The sequence below is a fragment of the Mrakia frigida genome, assembly GCF_051309035.1.
Source record: "Mrakia frigida strain ATCC 22029 unplaced genomic scaffold BDY24scaffold_45, whole genome shotgun sequence".
Classification (NCBI taxonomy): domain Eukaryota; kingdom Fungi; phylum Basidiomycota; class Tremellomycetes; order Cystofilobasidiales; family Mrakiaceae; genus Mrakia; species Mrakia frigida.
In genome coordinates, this window is record NW_027481236.1 from 78,368 (window position 1) to 101,429 (window position 23,062).

General features: G+C 54.1%; 8 protein-coding genes across 8 annotated transcripts; 5 read left to right on the forward strand and 3 right to left on the reverse strand.

Annotated features, from left to right (window-relative positions):
* On the forward strand, window positions 1-2,508 carry BDY24DRAFT_403332 (lipase family protein). Its single transcript, XM_076642355.1, has 12 exons — window positions 1-373; window positions 464-515; window positions 611-662; window positions 749-889; window positions 963-988; window positions 1,161-1,209; window positions 1,308-1,384; window positions 1,463-1,686; window positions 1,773-1,797; window positions 1,879-2,001; window positions 2,072-2,259; window positions 2,325-2,508. Exons 1-12 carry the CDS (start codon window positions 37-39, stop codon window positions 2,402-2,404), a joined length of 1,374 nt encoding a protein of 457 aa, XP_076492568.1. The 5' UTR covers window positions 1-36; the 3' UTR covers window positions 2,405-2,508.
* A 457-nt stretch (window positions 2,509-2,965) lies between these two features.
* On the reverse strand, window positions 2,966-3,669 carry BDY24DRAFT_403337 (uncharacterized protein). The gene has a single exon (XM_076642356.1). The coding sequence runs from the start codon at window positions 3,646-3,648 to the stop codon at window positions 3,061-3,063; it is 588 nt and encodes a 195-aa protein (XP_076492569.1). The 5' UTR covers window positions 3,649-3,669; the 3' UTR covers window positions 2,966-3,060.
* Window positions 3,670-3,759: 90 nt separating this feature from the next.
* On the reverse strand, window positions 3,760-6,071 carry BDY24DRAFT_219818 (uncharacterized protein). Its single transcript, XM_076636555.1, has 9 exons — window positions 5,939-6,071; window positions 5,729-5,862; window positions 5,631-5,659; window positions 5,448-5,545; window positions 5,043-5,375; window positions 4,937-4,961; window positions 4,788-4,855; window positions 4,201-4,713; window positions 3,760-4,118 (listed from the first exon to the last, which is right to left on the reverse strand). The coding sequence occupies exons 1-9, from the start codon at window positions 6,011-6,013 to the stop codon at window positions 3,858-3,860; spliced, it is 1,536 nt and encodes a 511-aa protein (XP_076492570.1). The 5' UTR covers window positions 6,014-6,071; the 3' UTR covers window positions 3,760-3,857.
* An 80-nt stretch (window positions 6,072-6,151) lies between these two features.
* Window positions 6,152-11,239, forward strand: BDY24DRAFT_444921 (glycoside hydrolase family 3 protein). The gene is made up of 32 exons (XM_076644886.1): window positions 6,152-6,225; window positions 6,302-6,325; window positions 6,422-6,623; window positions 6,735-6,767; window positions 6,845-6,919; window positions 7,100-7,120; window positions 7,203-7,288; window positions 7,378-7,451; window positions 7,533-7,697; window positions 7,769-7,791; window positions 7,891-7,946; window positions 8,032-8,073; window positions 8,144-8,206; window positions 8,272-8,311; window positions 8,381-8,460; window positions 8,553-8,655; window positions 8,725-8,821; window positions 8,887-8,990; window positions 9,053-9,112; window positions 9,172-9,325; window positions 9,396-9,578; window positions 9,642-9,687; window positions 9,754-9,869; window positions 9,934-9,978; window positions 10,050-10,161; window positions 10,236-10,335; window positions 10,418-10,473; window positions 10,537-10,693; window positions 10,761-10,811; window positions 10,885-10,973; window positions 11,043-11,059; window positions 11,129-11,239. The coding sequence occupies exons 3-32, from the start codon at window positions 6,553-6,555 to the stop codon at window positions 11,180-11,182; spliced, it is 2,373 nt and encodes a 790-aa protein (XP_076492571.1). The 5' UTR covers window positions 6,152-6,225; window positions 6,302-6,325; window positions 6,422-6,552; the 3' UTR covers window positions 11,183-11,239.
* A 285-nt stretch (window positions 11,240-11,524) lies between these two features.
* On the forward strand, window positions 11,525-12,746 carry RPL30 (60S ribosomal protein eL30 RPL30). Its single transcript, XM_076642357.1, has 6 exons — window positions 11,525-11,553; window positions 11,623-11,681; window positions 11,779-11,855; window positions 12,166-12,256; window positions 12,471-12,564; window positions 12,642-12,746. The coding sequence occupies exons 2-6, from the start codon at window positions 11,626-11,628 to the stop codon at window positions 12,669-12,671; spliced, it is 348 nt and encodes a 115-aa protein (XP_076492572.1). The 5' UTR covers window positions 11,525-11,553; window positions 11,623-11,625; the 3' UTR covers window positions 12,672-12,746.
* Window positions 12,747-13,807: 1,061 nt separating this feature from the next.
* GLN1 (glutamate--ammonia ligase) lies at window positions 13,808-16,589 on the forward strand. Its single transcript, XM_076637967.1, has 14 exons — window positions 13,808-13,950; window positions 14,069-14,110; window positions 14,274-14,316; window positions 14,431-14,490; window positions 14,602-14,659; window positions 14,730-14,814; window positions 14,887-15,048; window positions 15,125-15,224; window positions 15,304-15,368; window positions 15,443-15,584; window positions 15,661-15,719; window positions 15,789-15,881; window positions 15,967-15,992; window positions 16,206-16,589. The coding sequence occupies exons 1-14, from the start codon at window positions 13,876-13,878 to the stop codon at window positions 16,255-16,257; spliced, it is 1,062 nt and encodes a 353-aa protein (XP_076492573.1). The 5' UTR covers window positions 13,808-13,875; the 3' UTR covers window positions 16,258-16,589.
* A 376-nt stretch (window positions 16,590-16,965) lies between these two features.
* BDY24DRAFT_219945 (uncharacterized protein) lies at window positions 16,966-20,590 on the forward strand. The gene is made up of 6 exons (XM_076636557.1): window positions 16,966-17,826; window positions 17,899-18,598; window positions 18,785-19,032; window positions 19,192-19,271; window positions 19,384-19,588; window positions 19,725-20,590. Exons 1-6 carry the CDS (start codon window positions 17,051-17,053, stop codon window positions 20,362-20,364), a joined length of 2,649 nt encoding a protein of 882 aa, XP_076492574.1. The 5' UTR covers window positions 16,966-17,050; the 3' UTR covers window positions 20,365-20,590.
* BDY24DRAFT_219885 (uncharacterized protein) lies at window positions 20,572-22,741 on the reverse strand. The gene is made up of 6 exons (XM_076636556.1): window positions 22,566-22,741; window positions 22,414-22,469; window positions 22,241-22,308; window positions 21,197-22,057; window positions 21,034-21,097; window positions 20,572-20,948 (listed from the first exon to the last, which is right to left on the reverse strand). The coding sequence occupies exons 1-6, from the start codon at window positions 22,696-22,698 to the stop codon at window positions 20,886-20,888; spliced, it is 1,245 nt and encodes a 414-aa protein (XP_076492575.1). The 5' UTR covers window positions 22,699-22,741; the 3' UTR covers window positions 20,572-20,885.
* Window positions 22,742-23,062: the final 321 nt, after the last annotated feature.

The following is a 23,062-nucleotide window of genomic DNA, read 5'->3' on the forward strand; positions in this document are numbered from 1 at the left end:
TCTCTCCTCCACCCGTCACCCTCTCCCTTGGAAGTCATGTTCATCCCTTCGCTTCTTCGACTGCTTCTACCCTCTCTACTCCTCCCTCCAACTCCAGAACCTCAACTCGCATCGGATCCTTCTCTCTCCTTCACTCCCCAACGCTCGTTCTCTCACCATCCCACCGACCTCTCCTCCCTCCTCGTCAACGATCGTCGTCCACCTTCCCTCCTCTGGCCAGATCCTCTCGTTCTCAAATCAAGAAGGATAAAGGTATTCAAACCTAGGAACAAGGAAGGATACCAAGCAGCTCGCTTCCTGCACAGATCAGGAGGGGACAGCGAGTACGAGGACATGTGGGGAGGCTGGGAGGGAGTCGACGTAGAGGCACCTGGTGAGCTCTCACTCCTAGAGATCTTATTCTGGCTCTCTGAGATCGTGTCTAAGTACTGACTGCTGACCTATCTTTGGCGATCTCGAACAGACGTCGAAGATCGAGCGACCCTGCTCTCTCTAGCGAAGATGACCTCTGATGCGTGAGCTCGCAGCTTCCTTCCCTCTTCCCTCTCGTCGCTTCCCTCCTCGTCGTTGTTTACGAGCTGACTGACGTCTCTTCTCCTCCCTTTCACAGCTACATTCTCCCAGATGAGACTGGCTGGTACCCCATCGACGGATACAACGCTGTAAGCGAGCTCTCCCCTTGTCCACCCTCCCGGTCGTCGCCGCTTCAAGTTGGGCTGAAACGCTCGCTCCTTCGACTCTTCCCCAGACCGTTCCCATCGGGTGGGATCCCAACGTGGATCGCCTCAGAGGTCACATCTTCACCAATGCAGACAACTCGACCGTCATCATCGCTCTGAAGGGAACGAGTGCTGGGCTTCTGGGAAGAGGAGGGCCGACAGCGAAGAACGTGAGCTTTTTGCTCGTCTGGTCGGCCTGGTGAGATTGTTTAACGTTGCTGATCTTTGATCTGCATCTCACAGGATCGTATCAACGACAACCTTCTTTTGTGAGTTGCTCTCAAAGAAACGAGTCTGACGAGAGAAGATCAGGGGGCTGACTCGATCGCGTCGTTCATTCGTTCGCCTCCCTTAGCTCGTGAGTTCAAGCTCTCCTGCTTCCCCTCCAGAGCTTTCTCGAGTAAACTGACTCCCAGTTACCTTCTCCTTTCGCTCTCTAAGCTGCTGCTGCGCTCGAGTTGACTTTTCCTGGTCGACAGTCTGCGGTTGCGTTCGTCCATCCTTCTTTCCTCCTCTCAGCCTCGTTCTCGCCCGACTGTCCAGCTCTAGATCTCTTACTCTCGATCTCTTACCTTTTCCTTTCTACAGTACGCTGGATCTCAGAAGTGTGGTCAAACCTGTGTTGAGAAAGCTCTCATCGAAGAGTCCGTCTATTATCCCATCGCGTTCGTCTTTCTCTCTTCTTCGTCCCTTGTCTTCTCCTCCATTCGATGTCGGCGCTGATGGAGCTTCTCATCCTTCAGTACCAACCTCTACAACAACGTCACCGTCATGTTCCCTAACTCTCAAATCTGGCTCACCGGTCACTCGCTCGGAGGAGGAATCGCAGCTCTGCTGGGAACGACGTTCGGTGTCCCTGTCGTGGCTTTCGAGAGTCCTGGAGATAAGCTCGCTGCTGCTAGGCTTCATCTTCCCCAACCTCCTGGCGAGCCCGGAGATGGTATCACTCACGTCTTCCATACAGCCGGTGAGTGCTTGATCTTCTTGACGAAGATCGATGTTTGGAACGAGATGTTGACGCGACCTCCCTTTCCTCTTTCTCGTTCGACGCAGATCCGATTCCCATGGGAGTCTGCACGTGCGTAGATTTTTTAAGATCCTTCCTTACTCAGTCTGTCGCGTCACTGACGTCTTTTCTGTTTCTCCGTCTTCTCTACAGAGGAACGCTCTCAACTTGTTACGCCGCTGGATTCGCCCTCGAAGCCAAGTGCCATCAAGGCAAGACCATCCTCTACGATACTGTAAATAAGCTAGGCTGGTCGGTCGATATTCGGACTCACAGGTTCGTCCTTCCCTCGCTGTTCTCCCTCCCCGATCTGACCTCGTTCTTCGTCGTCCTTCCCTCCTTCCAGCATCGTTCAAGTCATCGAGAAGATCCTCAACGAGGACTGGAACGACGGGGATGGTCGAAAGGAGGATCCTCCCACCAACTCGACTGATCCAGACGACGGCAGGAAGAAGAGGAAGGATAAGGGGAAACGACCCGTTCCTGAGGCTCAACCTGACGATCCCGACGACCCTTGCGTGGATTGCTACAAGTGTGCGTAGATATCCTCTCTGTGTCGAATCAAGACTGCGATACTAACTTTCGCTTCGTTCTTGCAGGGGAGTTCTCGGACGACTTCTCGAAGAAGAAAGTGTCGCAGATCTCATCGTCGAACGCGTCGTCCCTCTTCTCCTCTTGATCCCTTTCACGCCTTCTTCCCTTCCTTTGCTTATCTTCGCATCTTCACGATTGATCTTTACGCTTTATTTGCTTCACGTCTTGATGTCAACTGTGTCTCTTCCATGTTTCGTCGGTCGAGAGATAAGGATCTTCGCAGTCTCGATTGATTTCTTTTTAGCGAGCTCACCATCCTCCCTCCTTCCTTTCCTCTTAACCACCACCCTCTACCCATCTCCCTCCTCCTTCGTTCCAAACTCTACCTCATCTTCAGTCATGACCACAGCTCTCGAGTCTCCTTCGGTCGCCGAACAACCAGAGGAAGGAAATCAAGCCATCACAGTTACTCTTCAAAGTCGACCCTTCCTCCCGTCCGAGACAGAGAAGGCTGGAGATCAGACTCTCGATAGGGGTGTAGAGGTCAAGGGGAAAAATATGATAGTCAAGTTAGATTTAACGGGTTTCTCAGATCATCTCGACTCGTTCGAGGCGTCGTTTCGGAAAGGAGAGAAGGCAGATGAGTCTTTTCCCTTGCAGGACCTCAAGGTTTCCGAGAAGCGATCTTTGGTGAGGTGAAACATGTGGTGTATAGTACAGAAGCTTGAATGGCTGCTAGAGTAGAACGGAACGACCTTCCCCCAACTCTCCGTCCTCTCGACCTCAACCTCGTTCCCTCCCTCAATCCAACTCGTAAAGGCACGCCCAACTCTCCCAGAACCTGTCGAACCTCAACTCTCCCCCAATTTGCGAACGAGTATCGACAATGCTCGAAGCGCTGCTACCCTTCCCAAGCTCGCCGTCTTCGGGGAGAGAGAAGATCGAGGCGAGACGTCCCTCTCGTCCGCGTCGTTCGAAGGTCCCGTCGAGATCCGGAGTCGTTCGAGGACCAGATAAGGCGATTCCATCCTGAGGGAGAGACGAAGGGAGTTGGATGTTTGGAGGAGTGGCTGAAGTGGTGTCCGAGGAGGTGGAAGATGAGTCGGGAAGGTCGTTTGGGCGAGAGGTTGGGACGGGAGCGGTCGAAGGAGGGGAGGAGGGAGAGGTGGATTCGATGGAAGGCAAGGGAGGTTTGGGAATGAGGAGACCTTCGGCGACGAGGTCTGCGACGGTTGTTGACGCGTCGAGGGATGGAGAAAGGGGAGGTGCAGAAGGGGGAGTAAACGAAGCTCCGTCGGCGAGGTCGTGCGAAGTTGACGACTCGTCCTCCTCCTCTTCCGATTGCTCCTCTTCCTCTTCCTCTTCCTCTTCCTCCTCGTCTTCTGACATCCCGATTCCCCATTCGGCCTCGATCTCGGCTCGATAATCCAGCTCGAAGTGACGAAGTTCGAGTTCGACGACGGGTTCGCTGTCCTTGGATCTGCTGATCGTGAACGCCAGCGTCAACTTCGGATCGATGGACCAGGATACCGATTCGAGACGTTGGAGTTTGACCTGAGCGAGTTTCGCGATGATGGCGATGAAGTGAGAACGGTGGTTTAAGCGGTTGAAGTAGAAGTCTGACGAAAGGAGACGCGTCGAGGAGATGAGCATCGACGTTCGTGAGCAAAAGAAGAAAGGAGAAACGAAAACTGACCGAGGTCTTGGAGGATTTCGGTTGCTGAGTTAATGAGGAATTCCTCGGCGGCGAGCTCTTCGACGTTTGGAACAGGAGAAGGGGGAGAGGCGAAATCCGGAGGGACGTTGAAGTGGAGCTTCGAAAGCTTCGGGAGCGAGGAGAAGCAGGTTGTAACTACCTCCTGTAAGAGCAGGGAAAGCAAAAAAAAAAAAACCCATGTTAGTTTTCTCGCAGACGCCGGACGAAGTGGAGGAGACACATACCATGCTGCATTTCCAGGTCGAGGCAGTGAGAAAGAGATCCTCAAGCTCAACGAAGCGTCCTCCGATATATCGAAGAAGTTTCCCGTCCGTACTCTTTAAGGCAAGGTGCAGTTTCCGAAGAGTCGAGGGAAGAGGAGCTCGAATGAGCTTCCAAACTGACCCAACCGCAGGTCCAACGAGATCCGAACTGTAGGCGCTGACGTGCAAAGTTTCCAATCGAGACAAGCTGCCTCCTCCGTAGGCGACAGGGTCCGAGACTTCCTTCCTCCCCAAAGTGACGTGCTGTACCTGGAGATTTCGAAGATTGGGCGACGTTCGGAACAGCTTTCGGAAGAAGGGAGATCCCAGGTTGGCGGCGGGGAGAACGAGCTCGACGAGACGAGGGAAGAGGAGCTGCGACGAGTGAGAGGAGCCTGGATTGCTGCAAGAAGGTCCGACAGGGATGGAGAAGAGGGTGTGAAGGTTGGTTTCGTCGCTCCCGAAGTCTTGAGGCTGGAACGTGAGGTAGAGGTTCTGGACGGAAGGATGACCGACGCGACGCGGTCAGTTCTCGGATCTAGGTCAAGCGACCGGGAGCACAGACTCACCAGTTCCAGGTGTTCGAGAGTTGAGTTTGAGCGAGATAGCAATTGAGAGACTTGGTGGAGAAGGCTGTCTGCGACATCGAAAAGTAGAACAGAAAATAGAGAAATCAGCCTCTGTCGAAAGCCCACGTCTTTGTCGCCTGGCCGCTCACGCTCAACGAAAGGCCAGCGTCTCTTCTGTAGATTCACGGAAGCGAGGGAAAATATATCAGCTAATCTGGTGTACACCGACTGGCTGAGAGAGTCAAAGGAATCTACAGGGTGATCCTTCAGCCAGCCCGGATCTGTATCTCCTTCCTCGATCGAATCCTCCGGAAGGAAGAAGGCTTCGCATGGTTCCTCGGTCAGAGTGAGTCGTTTGAGAGAAGAAAACGGCGGCCTCCCACTGAAGCGTCGATTTCTAGCGAACTCCTCGATGCTGACCAAGGCGGAAGTGAGGTGGACGTTGGTGAGGAAAGGGTGTCGTTTCGAATTCGAGATAGCCTGAACGAGGCTTGGAGGGATGGGCCCATCCGAGGAGTAGATGAACGTCGTGAGTGACCTCAGACGAGAGAGGAAGGTCGCAAACGGTGCGTGGAATTCATCTTTGAGCTGAAAAGAGCGAGAGGAAAGGAGGTGGTGAGCTCGTAGACGCGCCTCCTTTGGACCTGACCATAGACTCACAGGATCAAATCTACCGATTTGAAGGGTCCGAATCAACGGAAGGACGTCTTCCTTCTTCAAAAGAGACGTCAAGAACTCAAGGTCCTTCGAGACACCCCCTGGAAAGCGAAAGGAAGGAAGAGAGAGTCGCCGTCAGCGCCCTCGACGCTTCACGACCCGTCAAGGTCCAGAGCATCCACGCACAGAGAAGAAGGGAATGGTATCGATCTGGCCTGTGCATCCGGCAACGACATAGATTGGGTCAGGACCGAACAGATACGTCGATGTAGAGGTAGACTCACTTGAAGAGGTCGTAGAAGAGCTTGGAAGTCGAGGTGAGCGATCTGAGCTCCTTTTGTATCGACCGACGCCCTAGGCGAGACTGCGGCCAGGATCCAGGTCCTAGATTGAGGTAGTACCCTAGGAGCTTAAGGACCTGTGGAAGGGCGAGAGGGAGCGAGGCATATTTGAGACATGGCGAGAAAGAGGGAGGAGGAGGAAGGAGGACTGACTTCGGTCGGAAGGGAGACGAGAGACCCAGAGCTCCCCGATTTCTTGGACGATTTGGATTTACGAGATCTGACCATCTTGAGTGAGTATTTGAGAGAACGAAAAGGGAGGAGAGGGTGCCGGAAAAGGAGGTTGTCGACGTCTGCAGCAACTCGAAGGAAGAGGGTTCGATTTCGAGCTCACCCTTCCCTTCCCACTAGCCACTTCCCACTTCCATCTTCTCCCTCCTTTCCCTTTTATGGCTAATCTTTTCAGATTACGCTCTAGGCTCATCAGAAAGTTTTTTTCGGTGAGTTCCAACTCTCTTCTGGAGTGCTCGCTTGACGAACAAAGCTGAGAAATCTCGACTCTCCTTGCATCTGAAGGGACGACGGCAGGGGAGGGAAAACGTGAGCTCCTGTTTCGTTACGTCTCGACCGGCCTCGCTCTTCTTTAGGCTCGATAGCCGTCAAATTGATCGCGTCGGTGTTGTTGTTTTCCTTCAGCCAGATGACCTCGGAGAAACTCTCCTCGCTTTTTGAGCTAGCAGCGGTCCGACGACGGCGACGAGGGAAGAGAAGAAGCTGAACCCAGACCTTCCCTCCCGGATTTCTCCCCTCCAAACCATCACTCAACGATGATTATCTCTCTTTCCTTCCTTCTAGCTTTGGCTTCTCAAACAGTGGCTACGTGGGCACCTTCTCGAAGGTGAGTCTTGACGCGTCTCTCGTCGATTGCTTTCTTCGCCTTTCCGTCCTTCCTTCGAGCTTCCCTCTTCGTGCGATGGCTGAATCATTTTCTTCTTCTTCGTTTCTCAAGATCTCTCAATGATTCGTCTCCCCTCTACAAAGAGTACGTCCTCGCTTCAACCTCTAGAGCTTCATTTCTCGACAAGGTGCTGACCTCGATCTTGCTTCCGTCCGCGCCAGTTCCACGGCTTCAGTTGAGGATCGAGTCGCAGATCTTCTCCCCAGAATGACTCTCGCCGAAAAGGTTTCTCAGATGTGAGTACTCTCCTTTCTTTCATCTGGGTGGGCAGGAAACGAAGACGTCGACTAGCTTCATCAGAAGAACGGCGCGTCGTAGCTCTTCCATCTCCCGCCCGCCTTCTTCTCATCATTTCACTTTCGTCCTTGGCCACCTAAGAAGTTGATCTTGTTGCTCTTTTTTTTTCGAGGTTCCAGCACGCAAGGTGACTTCAAACGGTTCGTTTTGTGTCCTTGGATCTTCCAAAGCTTCTCATCAACTCACGTCGCATTCCTCCCCTTTCCTGTTTGAATCTCGCAGGTACATCAACCTCTCGAACACAGATCTCGAATACAACGCAACAGCTCTCGCGCTGGAGATGGCTACGCGAGGAGGCCAGCAATGGAGTGAGTTCGACTCAGGAAGGTTTCGACGAACTTCAACTGCAGACGATGTCGAGAAGTCGAACTGACGAGGGATCTCTTTCCTTTCAAAGCTGGAACGCCGAACCTCATGAACCGAGAGAAGCTCGTCTGGGCCATCGAGCTTGGTCAGAGATACTTGATGGAGGTGAGCTAGTTTTGAGCGAGAGTATCCGGATTCCGACGCGTCAAGCCGAGCTGATCGTCTCCTCGCTTCGGTCTCTCGCAGAACACGACTCTCGGAATTCCCGCTCTCTACCAGACTGAAGGTCTTCATGGATTTATCGACAACGGAACCACCTTCCCGTCTCCTATCGCCATGGGATGCTCTTGGAACCCAAAGCTGATGGAGGAGAGTGCAGCTCGATTTTCGCTCGAGTCAGGAGCTCTCGGAGTAAGTTCAAAAGGGCCAGATCTCTTTGATCTCGTTTTGTTGAACTGGTTGTTTACTTCTTTCGCTCCCAGATCACTCATCTCTTCGCCCCTGTGTAAGTACCTGAACCCAGGGTCGTGCGAGAAGAAGATGGAAGGAGGCGACTGACGAGGAACGCCTTGTCTCTCCTCCCCTCGTTCGTTCCATCTTGCAGTCTCGATCTCGGTCTCGAGCCTAGATTCGGAAGAGTCGAAGAAGGGTTCGGAGAAGGTGAACCAACTTCCTTCGGTACAAATCCTCGAGGAAGAGAGCTGATGCGAACTTTTCTGCTCACTCCTTTTCGTCTCTCCCTCAGACTACCATCTTACTGGACAGATGGGTCTGGCCTTTGTCAACGGTACATTACTTTTGGGTAGTATGTGAGAGACGCAACGCTGACGTTTTTGGCTCTCTCGTCTCCCTCGCAGGTCTTCAGGGAGGGAAACGGATTGGTGCGGGAGAAACTGCCACGATTTCGGCCTCGGCAACTTGTGAGTCGTTCGTGTTCAGTTCAAATGAGGTGAAACTTACTCCTTCTTTCGTTTGCATCTTTCAGGCAAACATTTCTCTGCTTTTGCGACCCCCGAGAACGGATTGTGAGTGCAAACGTCGACGCGTCGAAACGCATCACACTGACCGGCTTCCTCTCGCCCTCTGTTCTCCAGGAACCTGGCCCCTGTTCACGGCGGAGAGAGAGAACTTCGAAGTGTCTACAACCGGGCTTTCAAGACTGCCTGCATGGGGGGTTGGTCGCATTTCCTAGAAAAATCTGCGTTTCTCCTCTCCTCTTTCGTTTCGTCCGCTGAGCCTTCAGTTTCTCCCTCCTTTTCTCTCTAGCTGGGTCCATCATGACGTCCTACAACTCTTACGATGGAGTTGCTCTATCGGCAAGCTACCTTCTCCTCACCGAGATCCTACGAAACGAGTGGGACTACCAAGGGTGAGCGGGACGTTGTCGTTGCTCGATCGATCGAAGGTGCTCTCACTGATTTCGTTCTTCCTTCTACAGATTCGTCACTACTGACGCTGGAGCTACCGACAACTTGATGACGCTTCACAAGGTTGCTTCTACTCGGGAAGAGTGCGCGAAACTCACCATCGAGAACGTGAGTTTGCTTCCCGGTCATTTCTGGACGCGTCCCTCGACTAACTCGACCTTCTCTTTTCTCAGGGTCTCTCCGTCGAGATGGGAGGGGGGACGTACACTTTCTCCACTCTTGAAAGTCAAGTAGCCGCTGGTACCGTTGATGAGAAGCTTATCGACCGCACTGTTGGGTGAGCGACGGTCGTCTTCTCTCTTCGTTCGCTTCTTTCACTGAGCTCTCCCTTTCCCGCAGCTATCTTCTCGCTACGAAATTCAAGCTCGGTCTCTTCGAGTCTCCTTACCCTTACTCGAAGTGAGTGATCTCCCTCGTTCACCCCTTTTCGTCTGAGAAACTGACCTCTCCTTTCAAAGCTGGTCCGACTACGATCGAAACGCCGAGACTGCTGCTGTCGAGTACCAGATGGACCTCGAGAGTGTCGTCCTTCTCAAGAACGAGGGAGCTATTCTTCCTATCAAGAACGGGTCTCGAGTTGCTCTCATCGGTCCTCAGGCTGGTCAGACAACTGTGAGTCGTCTCCGTCTCGTCGCGTCGCGTCTCTGCTTTCCCTCACTCCTTTCTTTCTCTCTTCGTACAGCTCGGTGACTACGTCTTCCCTTGGGCCGATACCTTCTCTACTACTCCTCTCGACGGATTCCAAGCCATCAGCAACTCCTCCAACCTAACCGTCACCTACGCCGAAGGATGCAAACGCTGGTCTAACGACGAGAGTCAATTCGAGGAGGCCGTCGCTGCTGCTAACTCCTCCGATGTCGCAGTGGTGAGGACGGAGAGAAGAATAACACTCGATTATATTTTGCTGACCTGCTCTCCCTCCTTTCAGGTCATGGTCGGAACTTGGAGTCGAGATCAGAACGAGCTTTGGGCCGGTGCGTTCACGCGTTTCTCTCTGGTTGAAACTTGGCTGACCTTCGATTTTCTCCGCTCGTTCTCAGGTCTCAACGCCACTACTGGAGAGCACGTCGACGTCGCAGATCTTGGTCTCGTCGGAGCTCAGCTCAACCTCGTCAAGGCCATCAAGGCGACGGGAACGCCGACCGTCGTCGTCTTCGTGCGTTCTCCTTCCTCCTCTTCTCGAGGCGACCTTCGGATGCAACTAACCGCTCATCTTTCAGGTGTCTGGACGAGGAGTTTCCGAGCCTTGGATCGCCGAAAACATCGTGGGTCATTCCTCCTTCCTTTCTCTTGTTCGCCACGACTCTCACTTCCCTTTTCTCGTTCGCTTCTTCAGGACGCTATCGTTCAACAGTTCTACCCCGGAGAGGCTGGAGGAACGGTTATCGCCGAGCTTCTCACAGGGCTCGAGAACTTCTCCGGCAAGATGTCGCTTTCCGTCCCTCGAGGTGAGTTGAACGCGTCGTCTTCTTTCGAACTCTCCGTCGAACTGACGGCCTTCAACCCTTTCGTTTTCTCCAAGGTGTCGGTGAGATCCCTTCCAACTACAACTACCAGAAAGGAGGCCGATACGTCGATCCAGGAAAGGAGTGGGAAAACGGAACCTTGAATTTCGGACATCAGCTCGTCCCGCTTCTTTCTCCCTCTCTTCAGTCCTCGCCTTCAGACTTTAAACTTATCTCACCTCTCTTCTACTATTCACAGATACGTTCTGTCTTCCCCTGTTCCTCTTTGGTCGTTCGGTCACGGCGAGTGGACTCGTCTTCGTCTTCGCCGTCGCGTCGAGTCTTTCAGAGCTGACCTCCCTTCTCCTTACCCCTCAGGTCTTTCCTACTCCAACTTCACGTACAACTCTCTCTCCCTTTCGGGTGAGAATGTTACTGGCGATGCTGAGGTAACCACATCGATCAGCGTGACTAACGTTGGAGAGGTTGACGGTTACGAGGTCGTCCAAGTCTACTACACCGACGTTTACTCTTCGTGAGCCTCCATCTCCTTCTCCAGCCGTCAAGCACAAACTGACGCTTTGTCCCCTCTCTTTTCAAAGCGTCGTTACGGCTGTGAAGCAGTTGATCTCCTTCGACAAGATTTGGTTTGCGTGCGTGCTCGTTCTTTTCTCTTCCTTCGACTCAACCTGATCTTCTGCTTCCCATCGCTGCTTCCCATCGCAGCGCTGGAGAAACGAAGACCGTGGATCTCGTCGTTTCAGTCTCCGAGATGGCTCTTTGGAACGTCAAGAAGGAATGGCTCGTCGAACCTGGTGCGAACGTCCTCGTTCACTTTTCGCACTGACTGAGCTGACTCTCCCCCGTTGTCACCCACTTTGCAGGAGAGTTCATCATCTGGGTCAGTTTGTTTCCCTCTCCCCCCATCTAGTTCTGCTCGATCTGACACGTCTCTCGTTTTCGTTCAAAGGCTGGAGGCGCGTCCAACAACTTGCCTCTCAACTCTTCTCTCTGGGTCGTTTGATCTCGTTTCAAGGGGCTCGTTAAGTTCGTTTAGTTCGTTTAGTATGTTTGGCCTCGCCTTCGCAAAGGAAATGGCGTGTTCGTTCGCTGTCGAGACAGAGAGAGGGCTGAACGAAGCGAGAAAGGTCGAGTTCAGCGCCTTCAGATTTGACCCTGAGTACGAACAGTCAATTGAGAGGTATGCTTCGGAAGTCTTCTACTACGAAGACGGACCTCAAGACTTCCCTAGTCGAAAAGGGGAGGGAAAGGGAGGGGAGAGCAGAGCAGTCGAGGTGGGAGGTCGAGCGAGCTGCGTGAATTTCAAGATTTCCTTCAGCCCTGGCCTCTGTGGCCCTTCTCCCCTCGACAGTCACTTCAGCAAGAAACCTTCCAGTGAGCTCCTTCGCTCCTCACCTTTCCCTCTTGCTCACCAGCTAACCCTCCTCCTTCCCCTCTCTCCAGAAAATGGCTCCTACTAAGAAATCCAAGGCGACCAAGTCCTCCGAGAACATCAACTCCAGGTTGGTCCCTTCCCTTCCTCCTCCTTCCCTTCTCCTCCTCCCGTCTCCTTTCCCCTCCCTTCCTAACCTAACCACCCTCCTCCCTCGTTCTTCTTAGGCTCCAGCTTGTTGTTAAGTCCGGAAAGTACACTCTCGGATACAAGTCCGCCCTCAAGGCCATGAGGTCCGGAAAGGGTGCGTCAAAACTCTTCTCACCTCGACTCCTCCCTTCTCCCTCCTCCCCTTCTCGTCAACGCCTTCCGAGTCGGGTCGACGCCTGTTGATTCGATCGGATTGTATGCCCTAGAGCTTTCTCACTCCTGCGAAACCTCCCTTTGGGAGGTGGAGGAGAGAGCTTGTCCTCGAAGCTGTTGCACACCCATACAAAACTAAAAAAGGAGACTGGAGCGTTCTGCGCTGCGAAGGTCATCCAACTCCCCCAACTGACCCTTCCGCCTTCCCTCGTCGTTCTCGTTCTCCCTTCCTCGTCGTTGCTATATATTAGCCAAGCTTGTCTTGCTCGCCAAGAACACTCCCCCTCTCCGAAGGGCCGAGATCGAGTACTACGCCATGCTTTCCAAGACTGCCGTCCACAGGTTCGTCCTTTGTCTCTCCTCCCCTCCCCTCCCCTCCCCTCCTCCTCCCCTCCCTCCCTCCCTCCCCTCTCGTCGTAGTCCCGAGCCAGACCCCCGATGCTCTCCGTCCCACTCTGGGTCGAAGAGCTTCGCGAGGGGATGAGCTCGAGACTCCTCTCGCCGTTGAGCTCGAGCTGACCTCTCTCCCATCCTCTTCTTCTTCTTGCTCTCTCAGGTACGAGGGAACCAACGTCACTCTCGGAACTGCTGCTGGTAAGCTCTTCAGGGTCGGAACCATGACCATCTTGGACGCCGGAGACTCTGATCTCGTCAGTACACTTCTTCCCTCCTTTCTTTCTCGACCTCGTCGCTGACCTGTCCCCTCTCCCTTCCTCGTTTCTCACAGCTCACCGTCGCCGGAGGAGAGACCGCTTAAACGCGACCCTCGAATCTAGCTTCGTCGTGAACCAACCTGTCGCCTTCTTGGATATGTCTATGAGGTTACGCCAAATCACACGTCTCCCGTCCGTCGAAAGATCTTTCCCGACTTTCTCCTCGTCCTTCCCTCTCTAGCTTCTCGCTCAGATCTCAATAGGAGCTGACTGAGGAGCCCACAACGAAGTCACATCCACATCGCAAGCAGTAGCTTCTATACTTGGTCTACACGAGCGAGCTGGATTCTCCTCCCTCCCTCCCTCCTCTCGACAAGCTCAGTAGCTCCCATCCCTTCCCTCGTCACTGCTATCTCCGCCGCACCCACCCCAGCAAGACTTGTGTATCCGCTTAATCTCTCTCTCTTCTTCCTTCAAGTCGGAACCATTCCTAGCAGAGCGTTCGAGGTCGTCGACGATTCCGTCGGCCATGTCTCGTCCTCGTCTCCTGAATCGTGGTCGGAGTACTCCTCTTCGACGGCCGTCTCGACCTCCTGAGGAGGCTGCTCGACTGGCTTCTTCGGTTTCGCTACAGTTGGCTTCTTCTTGGGCGAGGGAACGACGTTTTTCGCAGGGGGAGGAGAAGAGGAGGGGGAGGAGGGAGGGGCTTTGGTTTGACGGTCTCGAGCTTGACTTTTTTGTTGGACCTGAGAGGTGGAGCTCCTTTGTCTTGTTGAGTTCTTGATCGAGTGCGAGAGGAGGGGAAGGAAGTGGTAGCGGACACGGTTGGTTGAGGGGAGAAGAGGGAGAAGGGAGGGGAGGAGAGTTCGAGCGCACAGAAATAAAATCAAGACGCGTCGCAGGCTGAACCTGATCGGAAATTCGCTTCCTTTCGAAGGTAGAGAAAGACAGAGGCTCAAATTTGAGCACGAGAAGATTCTCAGAAATATATGAATTGCTTGTGCGACGCAACAAAGGTCTGCATCCGAGTCCATCCCTCGACGAGGCGCTGATCCCCTCGCGTGTCGTCGTCTCTCAGCCCTTCTTTGAGCGATTTATATATGATGCGCAGAGCGTAGAGCTGGTGACTTGAGGAGAAGAAGAGCTTTCTGGTGGCTGTGACTTTACGACTATATAAAATTGCCTCGGAGCTGCGGCCTGAAGGAAGAAAGGAGAGGCTCGTCGCTCGAGCTTCCGTTCCCCTCCAACCTCTTCCTCCCCTCCCCTCCCTTCCCTTCCCTTCCCTTCCTCCTCACTTCTTTCAACACCATGTCGACTGTTCACAACCCCGCCCTCCTCGCTCCCTACCTGAAACTCGATCAAGGTGGAAAGATCATGGCAGAGGTGAGTTCAGGGAGAGAGAGGAAGAGGGAGGAGGGGACGAGAGGCTGGGGAAGATAAGAGAGTCAAGATGGCTGAATGCTGATTGGACCCGTTCGTTTCCTCTCCTTCTCCCTCAAAGTACATCTGGATCGACGGTACTGGTGGACTGAGGTGCAAGACCGTGAGTATCTCGAAATCTCTTCTTCTCTGGTGGATGCAGTGTGAAGGAGGACGAGGGAGGCGCTGCTGCCTCGGACCGGTTGCGAATGGATCCTTCCTCTCTCTCGTTGCTGGGAAGGTTTTCTCGAGCTGAAACTCCCACCTTACCTTCTCTGGCTCTTCAGACGACCGTAGACGCTCCAGTCAAGTCTGTAGCTGAGCTCAAAGGTGAGTTCTCGCTCCATCCTCGGGCTTCCCATCCTCGACCCCTTCACGCCTCCTCTCCCCTCCTCTCCCCTTTCGCTGATCTCGCTTCCTTCCCCTTCGATTTTCTTCCCACAGAATGGAACTTTGACGGATCCTCAACCGAGCAAGCTCCCGGACACGATTCCGACGTCTATCGTGAGTTTTGGACCTCTTGCTATCTCCTGCAGCGGCGGACGAACCCGCTTGAGAGAGATTGGCCGCTGACCCCTCCCTCTTGCTTCACCTCCTTCTTCTCCCGCTGTTCAGTTCGACCCGTCACCATCTTCAAGGACCCCTACAGAGGAGGAGACAACATCCTCGTTCTGTACGTCACTCTTCTTCGAATCCTCGAGCTTGGTTCGAAGCTGAACTTGAGCTCTCTTTTTTTGAACTAGCTGCGAGACCTACAACTCGGACGGTACTCCCAACCGAACGAACCACCGATTCCATGCCAACAAGGCTATGGAGGCTGCTAAAGAGGTACGTAGATATCGAGGAGGATCAAAGGACGAGAGCTCTGAGCTGACCTGAATCTCCTCTCCTTGTTCTCAGTACGTCCCTTGGTTCGGACTAGAGCAGGAGTACAGTCTCCTCGACGCCGATGGATGGCCTCTTGCATGGCCCAAGGGAGGATTCCCTGCTCCTCAGGGAGCCTACTACTGTGGAGTCGGGCAGGGGAAGGTCTTCGCTCGAGATCTGATCGAGGCTCATTACGTGAGTCTTGTTCTCTCCTTGTCCAACGCGTCCTCCGATGCTGACCTCTTCCTCGTTCGACCTTTCTCCACTGAAGCGAGCTTGCCTCTACGCTGGAGTCGAGATTGCTGGTATCAACGCTGAGGTTATGGCTTCTCAGTGGGAGTTCCAGGTTGGACCTTGCGAGGGTATCTCCAGTGCGTTGTCGTTTCCTCTTCTCTCTTGTTCGGTCTTTCTTCGAGTTCACCGCTGACGCCTTTCTTTTCGACTTTGCAGTGGGAGACCACCTCTGGATGGCTCGGTTCCTTCTCATCAGATGTGCTGAGGAGTGGGGAATCAAGGTTCATTCTCGTCAGACGCGTCGGTAGAGCGATCTCGAGCTGACTGGGTTTCGTTCGATTCCTCCGCTTGATAGGTCACCTTCCACCCCAAGATCATCAAGGACGGAGACTGGAACGGAGCTGGATGCCACACCAACTACTCGACCAAGGAGATGCGAGCGCCTGGAGGAATGAAGGCCATCGAGGCTGCTATCGCTAAGCTCGAGGTCAAGCACAGTGCGTCCTTTTCTCTTCCTTCTGCGCTGAGACCTCGACCTCGACGCTGATTCTCTGTTTCTTCCTATCCATTCAGTGGATCACATCGCTCTCTACGGAACCGACAACGAGCTTCGTCTCTCTGGAAAGCACGAGGTTCGTTCTCTCTCGCCCCCGTCCTCGCCAACTCGAGCTGACCGTCCTCCCTTCTTTTTCTGTCTCCAGACTGCTCACATCTCCGCTTTCTCCTGGGGAGTCGCCGACCGAGGAGCGTCCATTCGAATCCCTCGACACGTCGCCGCTCAGGGATACGGATACGTGAGTGGCGATACTCTCGTTCGAGGAAGACTCGACGCGCCCTGACCATGGTGTTCGTTCTTCTTCGCATCGTTTCCTTCTTCAGCTCGAGGATCGACGACCTGCTTCCAAGTTCGTTCTTCTTTTCTTTCGTTCTCATTGGTTGAACGATCTGTCGACAAAGACGGAAAGGCTGACCTTCGTTTCCTTCTCCCCACTCGTTCCTCCCGCCCTGTCTTCCCTCTCCCTCGTCCCTCCCCCGTCATAACCCATCTCTTCCGACTCCTACCTCACCTACATCGCCGTCATCTTCGCCCTACCATCACCCACTCCCACTTCAATCAGCATCGACCCCTACGAAGTATGCGGTGCGATCGTCAAGACGACCCTCCTTTGATCGCCTCTCTCGCCTTCTGCCAGTGGCCTCTGCCCTTCATATCTAGCTTTCTTTCCTCATCCACTCATTTCTAGATGTTCTTCTTTGCCATCTCGAGATTCACGCGGCACCCTCTTCTTCGCTCTGCTCTCTCCCTCTCTCTCGCTTTGTTCGTTCAGTAAATAGCACCTTGCATTTCTTCTTTTTTGGGCTCCAAGTTCTCAACCCCTGCTACCTTTTCGACTCCCTTTGATATCACGACCCAACTTTCGACAACTTTCTCATTCGGGCTTATTTTTGCATGAGAAGGAGAAACGAACCGAAAACGGACCTGTCTCGACCTTCCTCCTCCCAAACCCTCACCTTCCTCCTTTCGACACTCCCCTTCCTTCTTCTCGCTGCCATGGCTCCCAAACCATCCGGCAAGCCGCATCTCGCAGCTCCCAAACCTGCTGCTCCTGTAGCGGATCCCAAGTTCTATGTGAGTTTCAGCAAGAAGTAGAGAGGAAGAGGAGGAAGGGAGGAAGATGGACGAAACCCCCTGTTGACCTGGGTCTCTTCTCTTTGCTCTGCGTTCGTTCTCTATAGAAGGGACCTACTGTTCCAGCCAACAGCAACAAGAACGGAACACTTCCTCCTACTGGCAAGAACAAGGTCAGCTTTTCTTCTCTTCTTTGAGATTGGATTGGGAGAGAGAAGGAAGGAAGGAGAGGAGACGAGCTTTGACACGAGCTGATGACGTTCCCTTCCTTCCTCCTCTATTCTTCTTCCTCTACCACACCACCCTACTCCCTCGTATACTCGACGTCTACAGATGATCACTACTACCACGCCCTCCCCTCGATCTTTTCCTTCTCCTTCTTCCAAATCGAAACGGACCAAGACCTCTTCCCTCTCCTTGAGCTCCCTCCTCCTCCGAGCTGGAATCCTGTGGTTCTTCACTTCGCTCTTCCTCTGCTCCCCTACCCTCACACCAGAGACGTCTACGATCTGCTACCCAGCTTCTCGTTACCACTCTACGCTCCAACCTATCCTCCAACCTCACCTCAACTCGTTCATCTCCTCCTCCCAATCCTACCTCTCGCCTTACTACCAACCTCACCTGCACCACATCGACTCCATCTCCCATTTCGTCAAACCCAAATGTCAATCCGTATCTCGTTTCGCAACTCCTTACATCCAGATCGTTCAACGAGGCTGGATCCGACTCTACCGAACTCACTTCGCTCCTCGACTGCACTACGGCAAGCTCAGACTCGCCAAAGCCACTCGTCCGTACGTTCGCGAGCTCGAGTTGAGATGGAAACATCTCGTTAGACCTCATCTGGAGAAGGCACAGAAGTCGGTAGAGAAGGTTTGGAAGCAGGTCGTGGAGGATGAGAGGGTCAAGATGGTGGGCAAGAAGGGGAGGGAGCTCGTCAAGAAGGCTTTGGAGGGAGGAAAGAAGGCTTGGGAGCAAGGGAAACCTTTGGCTGTGAAGGGATGGAAGGAAGGCAGGAAGCAGTGGACGGAGACGGTCGTTCCTGTGGGGAAGAAGAGCTACGGGTTGGTAAAGAAGCACGGGTACGAGGGAGGAGTTGTTGCGTCGACGTGAGTGTCTTTTCTTTCTCCTTTCCTTCCTTCTCCCAAAACCCAACTCACGCTCTTCCTCCTCGTATGCAGCTACGCCTCTCACGTCCACCGAACCATCCTCACCCCTGCTTCGCAGAAACTCCACTCCCTCTACCTCTCCAAAGTCTACCGACCTTACCTCGCTCAACACATCGATCCCGTCATCGCCAAAGTCTCCCCCGTCGTTTCCACCATCGTCCACACCATCACGAGGATCGCCAACCCTATCATCTACCACGTCGGGAACGTCACTTCGCCCATCTACCACAGGTACTTCCCTTCGACGCCCCTTCCTCCTCCTACGATGCTCGAGAAGATCCAGGAGAAGCTCAGCTCGTTCGTTCCCGCTCCCGTCACCGAGGAGGAGGTCGCCTCGCACCCAGTCGTCACCCCCGCAGTCGTCGTTCCTCCCGCTACCACCACCACCGCATCGTCCGCTACCTCCTCTTCAACCCCCTCGTCCGTCGTCGAGCCAATCCAGGAGGAGGAAGACGACGAAGAAGACGACTCCTTCCTCGCCGAGCTCGAGTCCTCCTCCGATCCTTCCAACGTTGAGGTTCCCAAGCACGCCTCGGCCTTCGAGGAGGAGCCCGTCGAGCCTGGAGAGACGGAGGAGGAGGAGAGGGAGAGGCTCGAGAGGCAGAAGGAGGAGGTCAAGGAGAAACGAGCCGAGATCGAGAGGGACCATGAGAACTGGGAGAGGAAGGTCAAGAAGGTCGGAGAGTACGAGGAAGGGGTTGTGTTGGAGAAGGTGAATACTGGGATTGATTGATCTGTACGCTCGTGTCGTTTTTTGTTTCGTTCGTTGGAGACGCGTCGAACGAGCGACGCATCTCGGACTCCTTCGCATCCCTCGATCGTTTCCTTACGACCCTTTGCCTTTTGACGATACTCATGCCCTCCTTCCCCTTCCCTCTCTTTTTCTGCCTCACCTCAGCTCGCCTCCACCCGCTCCAAAGCCGTCTCGGCCTTCCCGTCCATCTCCCGAACGTGGATCTCCCTCCTCGAACGAGAAGCCAACAAGATCTCCAAGTCCCTCGACAAGTTCTTTGCTCGTCCAACGTCGGCCAACCTCACGGGTGCAGAGATTCAGGCTGCGGTGGATAAGGCTGGGAAGAGGTTTAGTGGTAAGATCGAGGAGGTCAGTGAGGGAGTGAATGGGTGGTTGGAAGGGGTGGAGTCTAGGTGAGTGAGCTGAGCATGGGTTTTTGGGGTTGGGATCGGGTTTGGAGAGAATGGGCTGGGTTGGGTTGGGGAGGATAGAAGGAAGATGGGGGAGGGAGAGGGGAGAGATGGAGGGAGAGACGCGTCGAGCTGACTTGGTTTGAATTTCGTGCTTTGCAGGGAGGAGGAGATCGTTCAAAACTCGTTCGAAAAGGTCAACAACGTTGCTTCGCAGGCTACTGCTGAGCTCGGAATGCCTTGTACGTATTCCAGCCTTTTCTTTCTCGCTTCGTTCTCTCGCTCGAAACCCACCTCGTTGACCTTCTGTTCCTCCCTTCCCTTCCTTCACCTCTCCCACCCACCCACTCACAGACGCCTGGCTCGACGACGTCACTGTAGCCGACTGGACTCGATACCACAAGCTCCCTCAGATGGCTCTCGAGTGGCAGGATATCTACCGTCAGCACGCCGTTTCGGACTCGCACCCTCTCCTCTCGACGCCCGAGACGGATATGGAGAAGCTCGTGAAGGAGTTCAAGGAGGAGGTGGAGGAGTTGGAGGATGGGTTTGCTGCCAGGTTCGTCGACTTTCCTCCCCTTCGTCGTCGACCGAAGGCACGAGAGCGTTTCGTTCGTCGACGCGTCTCGAATCTCGAACCGAACTGACCTCTTCCCCACTTCCCTTCGCCTCGCCTCACTTCCCTTCGTCTACAGAATCGGGATCACCAAGAACAACGCCATCCTCAAGGCCGACGCTGAGGAACGAAAAGCTCGAGGACTCTCGGAGGACGACGAGGACGAGGAACCTCTCTTCAGCATTGGAGGCATCTGGGGAGACGCCGGTGACGCGTCCGAGATCATTCTCGAGAAGGGGAAACTACAAGTCCTCGACGCTCTCTCCTCTGCTTCCTTCGTCGTCGCTTCCTCTTCCTCCTCCTCAGCGGTCGAGCCGACTCCCTCCTCCAACGGAGGATTCGTCGAAGTCGCCTCGGAAGCCATCTTCGGAGCTGCTACCACCCTCGCAGGGAACGACGACTCCCACATCTTCGACCAAGCCACTCAAACCGCTTCCTCTCTCTCCTCCTCCTTCGAGGCAGCCACAACCTCAGCAGGGAACATCGTCGACCAAGCAACCGAAACCGTCTCGTCCCTCCTCTCGGAAGCGTCCGAAGCGTTCGAGACCTTCGCTGCCCACCATCCTGTCGTTGGATCGGTGGTGGATGGGTACGAGGCGGTGCAGGAGGTGAGGTCGGAGATCTCGGAGGGGGTACACGAGGCGACGAGGGCTGTTTTGGAGGAGTTGGCGGGAGGGGAGGCGACGCCGACGGCGCAGGTCAAGAGGGATGAGCTTTGAAGAGAGCTAGATGGTTAGTATGGAAGGATAGGAGGAGAAGGAGAAGGGAAGAAGAGATCTCGCTCGTTTTTAGCTTTAGTTCCGTCTAGTCATGTTCGGCTAGACTTCGTTTTTTTGATACCACTCGTTTCGTGTTTCGCTTTGTTTTGCTTTGCTGTTTGCTGAGAGAGAGATTCGAAAACGTTCCTCCACCACATTCCGATCCCTTCGAACGACACCGAAAAACTAAGCAGACTCTGAGCGTACGGTACGAGGGAGAAGAAAGAGATTAGACGAGAGGAGGAGGGAATACTGAGACGCGATGGAGCCCAAAAAAAAAGAGAACGAGAAGGACAGAGGCAGATGGAACGAAGCGAAGCCAAACGCAGAGAGATACACAACTGAAAAGGAGAAGATGAAGAAGAGACTAGGGACTAGCAGAGGAGGACGTCGAGGCGGTTTGAAGGAGAGCGAGGGCGAGGTGATTGGGTCGACTAAGAATGAACAACGATTCGACCAGCCGAGAGCGGAGAGGTCGATGCTCAAAGAGAGCGCCTAGGCTTGTCACCTATGAATCGGATGTGTCCCTCGTAGAAAGTGAGGAGCTGGTTAAGAGACGACAAGAAGGTCAGTGACGCGACGAAGAAGGGACGACGAAACGGGAGGCAGAGAGCGACGAAGACAACGAACCTTCTGGGGAAGCAGCTTCCTGGCCTCATCGTGGGTGCATCGCTTCCTCACATCCTCTCCGTTCCTGTCGAAGAAAAACAGCGGGAAAAAGTTGGGAGAATGGTTCAGTTTCGGTTCGGAAGTGGGAGACGAGAAAAAGAGAGACGAGAGGAAAGCAACTCACAACTTCATGAAAACGACCAAGCCCTTCCCATCAGGACCCCTCTCAATAGTCTCAACCTTGTCTACGACCTCTTCCCAAGACTCCAAGTCGGCGTACTCTGGGTCCTTCGACATGAGGTTCTCGTCGTTCTGCTCCTCCTCGACCAGTTCCTCCTCCTCCTCCTCTCCCTTCGAAGCGGCAGCAGGGATCTCGGAGAGCTTGGACTTCTTCCCGTTGGTAGCGGCCGTGGCTCGTTTGATGGGAGGAGTAGCTCCGTTCTTGACAGCCTTGGAAGCAGCGGGGGAAGGGGAGTTCTTGTTGAGGGAGGCGGCGGAAGCTCGCTTGGTGAGGGCTTTGGCGGCGGGCTTCTTCTTGGACGAGGTGGGTGCTGCTTCCTCGTCGTCGTCGTCCGAGTCCGAGATGACTTGAGCCTCGACCTCCTTGGCGACCTTCTTCTTCGTCGCAGAGGTAGCAGCGGCGGTGACTTTGGCCTTCTTCGCGACGGGAGCGGCGACGATCTCCTTTTCCTTCTCGACCTCAGGCTCCTCGACGGGCTCCTCCTCCTCCTCCTCCTCCTCCTCCTCCTCCTCAACCTCGACAGCCTTCCTCTTCTTGGAAGAAGAAGAAGCGACAGGAGCTTCCTCCTCTTCCTCCTCCTCGTCCTCCTCAACGACGGCTCGTCCGCTCGACCTCCTCTTCGTGGCCGAAGGGGGAACGACGGAGGTTTCCTTCTTGGACGACGAGGAAGAGACGGGAGCCTTCTTCTTGGTAGGTGAAGGAGCAGCGGAAACATCCTTTTGGGGTCCGACCTTGGTGCCCTTGACCTTGGATGCTCGAGTCTTTTCCCTGCCAGCCCAGAAGGCGTCGAGGAGCTCCTCCGACCTGGATTCGAAGGGAACAAAGAGTGAAGGTCAATAAATATTCGGGATACGGGATAGAGAACGAGCACAAGGGGGTGTGCCCTGACGCGATGAAAAAGTGGAGGGCAAGAGGAAGACGGTCGGGAGGGAGATATCGAGGTCAAAGGGAGGAAGGAGGGAGGAAGGGAAAGAGGGAAGAACGAACACGACGTTTTCCTCGGGTTCCCAGGTTTTCTCATTGTATCCATCCCACTTGATGAAGTAAGACCATCCCTACGTAAGAGAGAAACCCAAGGAAAGGGAGACAGTAAGCTTCTCGCGACGCGACGACGAGAAGGAAGAAGGGGGAGGGAGGAAGGAAAGGGATCAACAGCTCACCTTGACTCCAGGTTTAGAGTGCTCGGCCCTGAGAATCTTCTCCACGGTGAACTCTCCTGGAAGACGAAGAGGAAAGAGAATTTGATCAGCTTGGTTGTCGCGAGGGTGGATATATACAAGATTGGACAGAACGAGGGAGAGAGAGAACGAACCGTCTTCAGGCTCGTCCTCCTCCTCGCTCTCCTCCTCTTGAGCCTTCTTCTTGGACGAAGTCTGCTTCTTCTTGGGAGAGACGTCCATCTCGATGTCCTCGTCCTCGTCGTGTGTTGCTGATGCACGTGCCATGTTGAAAGAAAAGATCGAAGATGGATTGGGGGAAAGGTGGACGTTGGGAGGAGGAAGGAGGCGAAGAGGAGCTCGACGCGTTCGTTCCCTTTCGTCGTCTAGGAAACCGCGTTCATCCCTCGATATTGATCAAAGTTTCGACCAGTTCCAAAAGAATAGATTGAGATCAACTTAAATGAAGACGAGAACGCTTCAAAAATCTTCCGAAGGCCTCGAAGAAAGGAAGAGACGCGAGGCGATCTGAAGAGTTCGAGGCGACCGTCGAGGGACGAGAAAAGTCGACCAAAAAAAACCAGGAATCTGGAAGCAAGACTTATTCATGTATTCCGGCCTCTGCGAGAGAAGGCTCGACTGAAATATTGAG